This window comes from Amphibalanus amphitrite, unplaced genomic scaffold, assembly GCF_019059575.1.
Source record: "Amphibalanus amphitrite isolate SeventyFive unplaced genomic scaffold, NRLGWU_Aamphi_draft 001140F_arrow, whole genome shotgun sequence".
Classification (NCBI taxonomy): Eukaryota; Metazoa; Arthropoda; class Thecostraca; order Balanomorpha; family Balanidae; genus Amphibalanus; species Amphibalanus amphitrite.
Window position 1 is genome coordinate 85,293 of NW_024882634.1, and position 10,467 is coordinate 95,759.

General features: G+C 48.9%; 1 protein-coding gene across 1 annotated transcript in view; it reads left to right on the forward strand.

The window, feature by feature from the left end:
- The window catches only part of LOC122370523 (G-protein coupled receptor moody-like), a 38,701-nt gene extending 37,011 nt beyond the window's left edge, over positions 1 to 1,690 (forward strand). The window contains exon 4 of the mRNA XM_043346187.1: positions 231 to 1,690. Within this exon, the coding sequence (XP_043202122.1) occupies positions 231 to 1,110 (880 nt within the window). The 3' untranslated portion in view covers positions 1,111 to 1,690. The remainder of the gene's footprint in view (positions 1 to 230) is intronic.
- The last annotated feature ends 8,777 nt before the right edge of the window (positions 1,691 to 10,467 follow it).

Here is a 10,467-nt window from a genome sequence, read left to right on the forward strand (position 1 = left end):
TCGGCCCCATTCTGCATTAGCTGAGTTCGTGTCCAATCCAGATTCATGTTATCTATGATATTAGAAAAGGGAACATGAGGGAACAAATCCCCTTAATTATTACATATGCAGCATTGCAAAAAGAACAGCATTGCTTTTGAATGCAGCGGAGGACCGGAAAACTGTATGGTGCTTTGGTATGGTATGGTACTTTGAGCGCAGGAGATAACGCTTATGTGCTCTTCTTGCAGCCATAGTATGGATTACGTGCAGGCTCTGGTGAAGACGCGCGAGGACAAGACGTCCCGCATGATCTTCGTCGTGTTCATCACCTACTGCGTGTGCGTGCTGCCCATCACCGTCATGAACGTGGCCGATCCTGAGAACTGTTACCCCTACTTGAGTCTCGTCTTCTACTGCGTCTACTGGCTCCAGTACTGCTGCAACAACGTCATCTACGTCATGAGCAACAGCGTCTACCGGCAGGCCTACATCATCTTCCTGACGGAGGTGTGTCCGCCGCTGAAGAGGTTCCTGCACCAGCCTGCGCCGTGGCAGGCGGCGCGCCAGAGCACCGTGACCACGATCGCCGGGTTCCGGTCGCAGTCGACACACAGTGTGCTGGAGGCGGCACGTCGACTCCGACACGCCGACTCCGTGGTCAGCCAGACGGCGGTCAGTGGCGACTCGGTGAGTCGGGACGGGCCGCTGAGCTCTCCAAGCAGCCCGCCCACCGCCAGCAGCGAGTCCCCGGGTAGTGAGAGCAGCTGCCGCATGGAGGGGGGCGTGGCACGACGCGTCGGCCCGCGCAAGACCCGGCCGCCCCCTCCGCGACGTTCCGTGTCGCTGGAGCGCTGCTGTGAGGACGAGGTCACGTTCGAGTCCGAGCAGCGGCCCCCGCTGACTGTCCGGCTCCGCAGGCGGCTGGCCGGCCGCCGGCGCAGTCTGCCGCTGGAGAAGCCGACCGGTCCGCTGCCCGCCTGGTGGGCCCTCGACGACTCCACCTGGCTCTGGTACTACTGTGACACCATCGCTGCTACCGTATCCAGGAGACTGGCCTCGGCCAGCGAGCGGCGGCCGCATCTCGACAAGAGGAGCCTGTTCAGTCGGAAACGGTCCATGTCGTTCTGAAGCTGTCGTGATACTCTTTCTGCTGTCTACACGGGTGTAAGCATTCCAGTGATATCGTTAAGTGTTTGTAAAGTGCTTTGTTTCGCAGACGCGGGCGTCTGTGCCATAATTGTAGGTCCTCAATTACTGAAGAGCGCAGAAAACGTGCCGTAATTATCAGGTTCGGATGCATCATCGAGCCAGTTAAAGAACGTCAGGGAGAAAAACAAGCACCCGGTCAGGTTGTATGTGGATAAGGATATGCTGCGCTGTGTTTAAGGCTGGTAGTGGGACTGAAGGCAGGTATACTCAGCGCACAATGGTGAGGCCGTTTTATTATAATTGTCCGTGGGTATTTCACTTGCGTCATTATCGAGCGCACATACACGTATTTTTACGTGCTAAATGATGCTGATTAGCGTTTGAAGCTCTCTGTGTTACAAATCAAGCAAACCCGCAATTGACGATAGGATGTGCATTGTGTTACGAGAAGGTAAATGAGAGAGAGAGAGAGAGAGAGAGAGAGAGAGAGAGAGAGAGAGAGAGAGAGAGAGAGAGAGAGAGAGAGGGAGGGAGAGAGAGAGAGGGAGAGAGTCGAGACGAGATGAGACGAGACGACACGAGACGAGACTTCAATGAACGTGTATCCGCGTTCATTGAAGCGATACCTACAAGTGATAGAAGCACGCTTTTATAAACACAAGGTTATTAAGATATTGGAGAAGGTGCAACATGTTTCTTTTTAGGGGGAGAAGGGGAGGGAAAAGCGTGGCATTGAAATGTGGCCAGTAAAATAGCAAAGCTTATCATACGAAGGGCTCGTTAGTCGTTGCCATGACTAATCTGCGCACTGTCGCATGTGCCAACTGTAAAAATTCACTGTTTTAGATGCGGTCCTCTACAGTCTCGGGCACTGGCCAGTTTTGTCGTTTATTCGTCGTGTGTGTTTCTGTTACTGCGTGCAGCACACCATGTGTGTATTCATCCATGCGGATTGACTTCGTGCAATGTGTACTATGTACGTACTTATGCATAATGCTGCTGATGATGTTCAGAGGCCAATGCAGCACTGTTTTATATCCATTTTGTCGATCAAAGTGTTGTTAGGCTTAGGTAGGATAAGCCTTCGGTGATGAAAACCATCCAGCAAATGTCTTTGAGTTCTTGTCTTTAGCGGAACGCGCAAATGCGTAATTTAGTTGGAGACAGCGACCCAGCTTTGATTCCCTGTCCTTTCAGGTAATAACCTTCCTCCGTCCAAGGCCTACTGCACACCTCTCATTCTGGGGCTCTGGACGATTCCACATGTAAGTACCATGTACTTCTGTCATTTGGGAACCCTGGACAATTCCGTATGTAATATATCAGGGTTTGAATAGCTTTATCAACAGTTAACACTGTTGCAATATGATTCAACTAACTGATTAAAACGTCACACATTCTCTCATATCCTCACTTGTTTAACGATGTAATACATAAAACGAAACAGTGGGCTAGCTCAAGGTACATATAATGCAGTTACATACACTTACGCCGATAAGGCGTAAATGCCGATAATGCCGATAAATGCCGCCGATATTTGCTCTCTCTATACTGATCACAATATTGCTGACTTTGCGGCTGATCGCATAAGACCGAAGTGCTTTGGAACTTCGATGCCTATAAACCATGATCGACAGTCATCTTGCAATGCACAAAATGTCCGTCGTTGTTGTCTCATTATGTATGTCGCTCAGTCTGCATGTTTCGCAAGTACAGTATTTCGTTACGTAAATACATGAAAAGGTGTGATTTAAGGATGTTTTCTGACATTCACGCAGGAATGAGGTATGTGCGAGCATTTCAAGGAGATTCACAAACCATCATCGCACACGAAACTTTACAACCACTTGTGTCGACATCTTTCAAGCTCACTTGCTTCTTCCAGGCCACTCTTCTTTCTTTGACAAACTTGCAGATATAGCCAAGGGCTGAGAATAAGTTCGGCAGCCCCATCGCAGCCAGTTTGGCTTGGGTAAATAATTTTGTGTCGCTGGTCGACATGTTTACCCTACTTACGTCAGAGCAGAGACTATATGGTAACTGATGTGATTTCAGTTCGGTGTAATTTATCCTCCGCCATGGCTGAACTATCAAATAACCGCTTCGGGCTTTGGGGCTTCTTGTCGCTACATGAGCCAATGATTTGGCTCAGTACTAAACCAACATTTATGTATCCCTTCCAGCAACAACATGGGCTATGTGCAGGCACTGCTGAAGATGCGCGAAGACAAGACGTCGCGCATGATTTTCGTCGTGTTCCTGACGTACTGCGTGTGCGTGTTTCCGCTGACGGTCCTCAGCGTCTCTGACCCTGACAACGAATACGGCTACCTCAGTCTCATCCTCTACTGCGTGTACTGGATGCAGTACTGCTGCAACAACGTCATCTACGTGCTCAGCAACCGGGTCTACCGGCGGGCGTACGTCATCTTTCTGATGGAGGTGTGCCCGCCGCTGGCAAGGTTCCTGCGGCTGTCGGTGGCCCAGAATCAGCCTCGGCGAAGCACCCTCACCGTCAGTGGAGAGGGACTGACGCAGGTCACGGGGAGCGCTGCCGAGCTGAACCGGCGCCGGCACGGCTCACTGACCAACAGAACGGCCGTCGGTGCCGGGAGGTCGCACCAGCCTCCTCACATCCTCACTGGCGTGACACGCCCCATCGGGCCACGCAAGGACCAGCCGAACGCGCAGACCGAAACCTCCTCTCTACAGAGCTGCGGGGAGGAGTGTCCGGCTACCAGACGCCCCAGACTTGCCCAGTGGAGGCGCTTCCTACCCCTCGAGCATCCTATCTCCCTGACAGCCGCTCGCCGTCCTCTAGAGGATGTCACGTGGTGGCGCGTGGCGCTGCTGGAAGGAAGACGCTACAACGCGGAGGACGGCTGCAAGATGCAGCATCAGTTCTGCTACGATAACATCGCCATAGAAATGTCGGAGAGGCCGGATGCCCTCAGCGACATTGGAGTGGGAACGCAGACCAGGACGACGTTCGAGAAACAGCGGTCAATGTCCTTCTGAAAGGCAGCGGTCTATCTTGAGGAATCTACAAGAAGACTGAATCGAAATCTTGCTGAGCGCGACGACGGAGTCGCCAAATATGTTACATATGTAGTAGTTGTTCTGTTTTGATTTTATTCGGACGGCTTGCAACGTAAAAACGGAAGCAAGAATGAAGTGTCTTGTTGACAATAAAAACCTATATATAGTTACATAGATATCTAATCTCAGTTCATATGTAAGTGAAATAGAAGTGGACTATCTTACTGAAATTTGTGAAGTAGGATTAAGCACATCATTATCACAGACCACAGTGGATTTTAGCTATGCCTATCGTATCTGCAATTCGAAGCACGCATAATCTAAGGAGCTCTTGACCCTACGTACATTTCATCAGCAAACTATCTTATTAAGAGTTATCGAACCGCGGACGAGGTCAACAAGGTGCTGTAGAAGAGTTTCGTCAAGCGAGGGTTGCGCATTATTTCAGTACGGTCATGGATGAGATCATCCATGGCGCGGCTCACAGCAACTCTTATATCAACGATATCCTCGAACTAGGATTTGATAGCGATAATACCTACCAATCAGCTTTGAATGCCTTTTTTGCCAAATGATTCATGCTTTTGCTGCTTAGACGCAAGAACGATATCTTTTTGGCATTTGCAGTCTGTTGGCAGTTTTTTTACCTAACACTTTTTAGATTTCATTGTTTCGTGAATTTCGAGTAACGGTAGGCATGTGTATCAAGTTTCAACTGTTTCATTATGAACTTTGAACGCATCTACATCGGTACTGATCAGCAGTCGATTAGCAGGATAAGAATACGGTTGCATAGCCAAAAATGAGACTTGTCTGAGCTGCTTAGGTATCTCAGCACTGTTTGTGCCTTTTAGGTCTTGTCTATTTGTAGTAGGTAGGCCTATAGGTGACTACCTGTTGATAAAATGTAATAAGTTGACTGTACAATAGCCGTTTGTACTCGTAACATTGCGTTGAAAATACAGTTGAATGACATTTGAGACCCAATAAAATAAGGGACTAAATGAAAATGTAAATCAAAACTCTGCAACACCAGTCACACAACACCACCAAAATGTGCCTTTGAACCATAAACCGCACATGGACGTTAGTAACGACGACGGTCGAGTGGGTTGGGGGGGGGAGGAGTTGGTAACAGAGCCTAGCAACAGCGGCACCACAAAGCTCAGTTCCTTGACCCCGATGGCGCCGCCACGTCTGCAGACAGCTCCATTGCGGCTGAACCGAGTTACGGAGAAGCTCGCGAACGCTTCCGACACTAGGTGCCGAGACAATTGAGAATAAAATAGAAACTGTGGTGGAGTTGTGCAGCACGGGCCGAAAATCCACGGTATAGCTACCTGGGACGCCTGGCAGGCAGTGAGCTGAGACAGGCGGCTGAGGTGGAGGGACAGCAGAAGAAGGGTTCCGACACGAACGGTGAAATCATCGACCGCGTGGTCCCGGAACGAAGCTATAATAAAATCGGGCATTATCGAAAGGAAAAATTAAAATGTGGTTGAAAATGTTGGCAACAAACAGCATTTATTAATTCATAATGTGTATGCAGCCGCTACCTATAATTTTTTTCGTCCCTCGTTTCGTCGAATAGGCCCTAAGGAATAGAACCGTTCTCATCGAACTGTGCAGGTGCATTGCCTTAAAGGTGTATACTTTTTGGGAAAAAGAAGGCATAGGTATAACAATTTTAGGCACAAAGCAGGTCTCGCCCCTCGCTATGCAGAACAGAGGTCTCAAATGTTCGGATAGTGTGTAGTTGTACTGTGTACCTACCCACTACATTCTTGAGGACCTGTGACCCCCACTTCACTGCAACTGCAGTTGCGATCTCCATCGATCGCTGCAATACCGGATGCAGTGAGCAGTGTGTGGACGTGCTAAACTTGTAGCCACTGCGCGGCGAATGCGGTTTATGGGGCCGCTGTGCCATCCAACCGTTAACAGCGATGATGTGTGAAAATTGCGCCACGCTTGTACAGAGCTCGTTGTAGCAGCAGGCTTGCAGAGTCCAGTTTCCATTATTGTAGCTAGAAATTGGTCTAATGCCAATGGTCAATGATCATACTGTCCGAAATAAAAGACCCAGTATTTGTCCTCATCACTGCCCGGCCCAATAACTGTCCTACAATTGGGACAGCTATGGAAATTCTGTGGCTTTCCCAGGTACGGATACGAGCAGGATTCCCCATTTGTTTCCCGAGTCCGTCCGGATATTCCAATTAGTCATCAGCAGTTTGGTCAGGTAAATTGCTGCCATAGTCGACCCGTAAACGCTTGGGAAGTCCCAATCTACACCAAGCTAGTGATTTGGTACCGTTCCCGCGCCGCCTAGCAAACATCCGAGAACCTTGTCGGACCTATTGACAGCCCATCGTCCATCGCACTGTTCCTTCGCTCAATGGAATAAAAAGCGATATTAAGATATGCGGGACACTCTCATTCAAAACGAAAAAACCAGGTTAGCCAGCTTTCCTTCAATGTTCAGTCAGGATCAAAGTGAAGAAGAAATTGAAAAAAAAAATAAAAGCAAAGAGAGATGCTACCTTCCAGCATTAAAATTGAAGATCGAGTCTCCGAATGGATGGCTGTCTGGTAAGTGTACGCAATGCATGGTTCATAGCCGAGGCAATGAATGATGAACTCGCTTGTCCGGCACGTTTCGTTGGGTTAATTGGGGTGCAAGGGCGCGTCCACTACGGAGTCATTGTAAACTCTGCCGGTACCTTCGAGAGAAACGGTGGACAACTAGTGCCTTGCAGTCTCAGCTCAGTGCACGCCACTCATTCATTCTACTGACGCAAGACTCCACACAGGCCTCCACTCACTGACCGGGGGCTTACGGTTCTCCGGTAACGCCCGAACTTGGATGACCCACTGTCTGCATGTGTCTGCTCCATTTCATCAGCCCAGAGACAGGAGACGGCGGCAGGGTGTGGGCAAGGAGAACAGAACCAGGCAGGGCACGGACAGAAAGGACGGCAGGACGGTAGAGCAGCAGGACGCCGGACAGCTTGGACCATGGACACTGAGCTGGGCAGGATCGACCGGGGGAGGCCGCGGGAGCGCAGGGGTCCAAGATGAGTACTTTAAAGTTGAATTTTGAGGTCACAGGTCGGGTCAAGGTCAGGTCAAACACCTGAAATCGGGCTTTCAGTAGCATGGACTTCAGGACTTCGCAATGGGCGCCTCTCGCCATAAACTCTGTCAAAACGGTGAACAATCCATCTTATAAGGCCTACAAGAGTGTCAGCTCCATATAGGGGTCAGTTTAGCATAGGTCAGGGTCAAGGTCAGGTCAACCGGGTAGGTATATACATATCCCCGAAAATCAAAACTGATGTTCGCAGCCTGTGACACATGATTTATATGTAATTTGGGGCGTAGAACACGATGGTGACATTCATTTTATCATATGTGTAGTGTGTACGTGTTTGACTCAAAAAGTTCAATTTAAGAAATTCATGTATCATGGTCGTGAAGTAGTCACGAAAAATTGCCAAGATTCAGTTCAAGATTTTGGAAAATGCGGAACGATAATCAATAATCGAAGATAGCCATTTGATTGATCATGGTATTGGCAGTCTAATGGCGTTTACGGCATGTCTGTATGTCTATTCTGTGATTTTATATGATTTTTTGAACATATGCCGTTTTTGGTCGAAAACTCAGAAATCATGACGTCACTAAAACCTCGGTATCTCAAAAATTTTCGGACCGATTTTTTTGAAACTTTGTCACAATAAACTTCAATCAATTCCCTACAGGTACCCAAAATTCGGCGCGCCTGCGGCGCGCCGTTTTTATGCTATGGCCCGGCGAAAAAAGTGGGGGCGTTTAACGTCCCCCCCAGCAACTCGCGGGTTAAGGTACACGCCGGGCAGGTCCGCTCTGCGCGGCGGCCGGCCGGCGGGCAGATGAGCAGACACCGCCCGTCGCCGTCCGCTGACAGTGTCAACACCGGCGCTGATCCCGGATAAGATTGCGTGCCTCAATCACCGAGCCACAGCGGCGCGCATCGGCTATCTGGGGCGATGCGCGGTTGAGGCGAGTGGCGACCCAGGCATTGCCGCCGACCCAGCCCCGTCCGTAGGCGGCGCAGCGCCGGCTGGGGTCATTGGGAACGCAGGCATCATAACGATTTCAATGTCGAGATGGTGTTGCGACAGGCTGCAGACGTTACGCAAGGACGTCGTAAGGAGCCGGGTGTTGACAGCTAATAAGAAACGTCGGGTTTAGCTAAATAAAACGGGACTTGGTAGCATGGATCGCTGATTGCTCTACATGGAACCGTGTTGTTGGGAGAAGACAATTTGAATGTAGCGAACAGTAGCATAGCAAAACAGGAAAGTCTAATAAGTTGGGGGCCTCGAGAGCCCCCAAACTTGTCTATGCCTCCATCTCAACCTCCGTTTCACCGCGTTGCACAAAGCCCATTTCACTGTATCACGAAAGCACGTACGTCTCTCGTTTGTTCATTCGTTTTGCAATCGGTCTCAAGCACTCCCTCTTTTGTCCCACCGGCAGTTGAATTTTAGCCTAGGAATTTAAATGGCTTCTAACCACTGTTTGTGACAGATAATCTGCGAAATGATTCAAGGGTATCCGTCTGGACTTCTGCAATAGCTGTGCGTTGCAGAGTATTTTGCGAGTGGGACCAGCAATAAACGACACGTTTTGTATCATGTCAACGACACTGTCTTAGCAATTGAAGCGAGAGACGGCCCCGTGAATGCCAGGCGACAGTCGACATTTCTGCATGGTATTATCGGCTAAACCGGTTAAACTTGACGACAAATCACCTGCAGTGCACATAAACTGCAACAGCTCCGCACCGGCAACAGTCACCACTTGGTCACCACAAGCTTTCTCCTATGATGTTAATTACTCTGATCACGAGCAAGACACCGAGAGCCTTTGCCGAAAAGAATCCAAAACAATAAAAATCACCATCATGACTGAGTTCTGGTCACCTGACTCATAAATGGCCAAAGTGATATGGCATCGATTTTTACGGATATTTTTTAATCCGCTTGTCACTGCATATGGCTAAAGAAATGACACAGAGAAATATTTCAGTCACCATCCGCTAGAACATGTGATCTATCGTCTCGGCGCGAGTCAAACAGCTTGACCAAATCCGAAAAAAATGTCCGTGTGAATTAAAAGAAAAAATGAATAATTTTATAGCAGGTGTTAGCGGCACCCACAAAAGTAGGTCAATGTCTCCGACAACAGGGAACATAAACCACAATCATCGATGTGAAACACTCATCACATCCGTTCAAACATTCCCGTTCAATGCACCTACAATCCCCAGATACACACAGATAGGGTGATACAGATATCAGCCACGTGACCAGCCTATTGTGATCACTCAAAGCAGTAAACCACTACACACATGGGCTGCGTTTAAAGGCCGTGGTACCATTTGATTCACCAGTTAAGCCCACTGCCTATCTATTGCGCAGCTTTGTCATGTTAATGCGCACCAACATTCCATTCCTAATCCTATGACCAGGCTAAAATTTGTTTGTGTTTCCGACCGTTCGTTGAATTTCATTTGCAGAATCACTACGCTGAATTATATATTCATACGTAATAACACTTCAATAGCCCAAAGCGAACGAAGTCGCCTGAATCATAGCTTCAAACATGTCATTCAGGTTCTCGCTATTGGTCGGGGCACAATTCAAGCGAAAAACGTCGACGTTCTGCAAATACTGCGATCCGCGCGGTTCGCTCGCCTTTGATGTGCACATTGCACACTGTGGGCTGCAGAGTCGAGCGAATCACTAAACCAAGAAAAAAAATCGAGGATGAAAACGCGCCGCATGGACCCCTCACAGCTATCTTGCTCTGCGAGATATCATATACTGGTGCGGCGAGTTTGAGACGAGCAATATTGAAATCCGAGCGGCGGTTAGGCAAGCGAAGATCAAACAGTCTTGGAGGGCTCCTGACGCAACGCCGCGATATTAGAGCGGCAGTGGTCAAACATAGGGGAGGTGTGCAATGACCAACGACTTCTCCATGGGTAGATGGGAGGTAATGGCATACAACCGAGGCCGGAACGCATGCCTCAATGTTAATACATGCAGGATTATATGAAAACGGCGTGAACTCAGTTACAGGCATTGTTTTAGCAGAGGTTGCTGGAATCAACTACTATGAACGTCAAACCCCTTGAGACCCCACTTTTTTGCGATAATTTTTAAATGCGTCAACTTTCGTGGACAATATTCTGGCAATGTATGTTTCCGAACCTGCCGAAACTTTTATTACTAAGGTATTTTGACG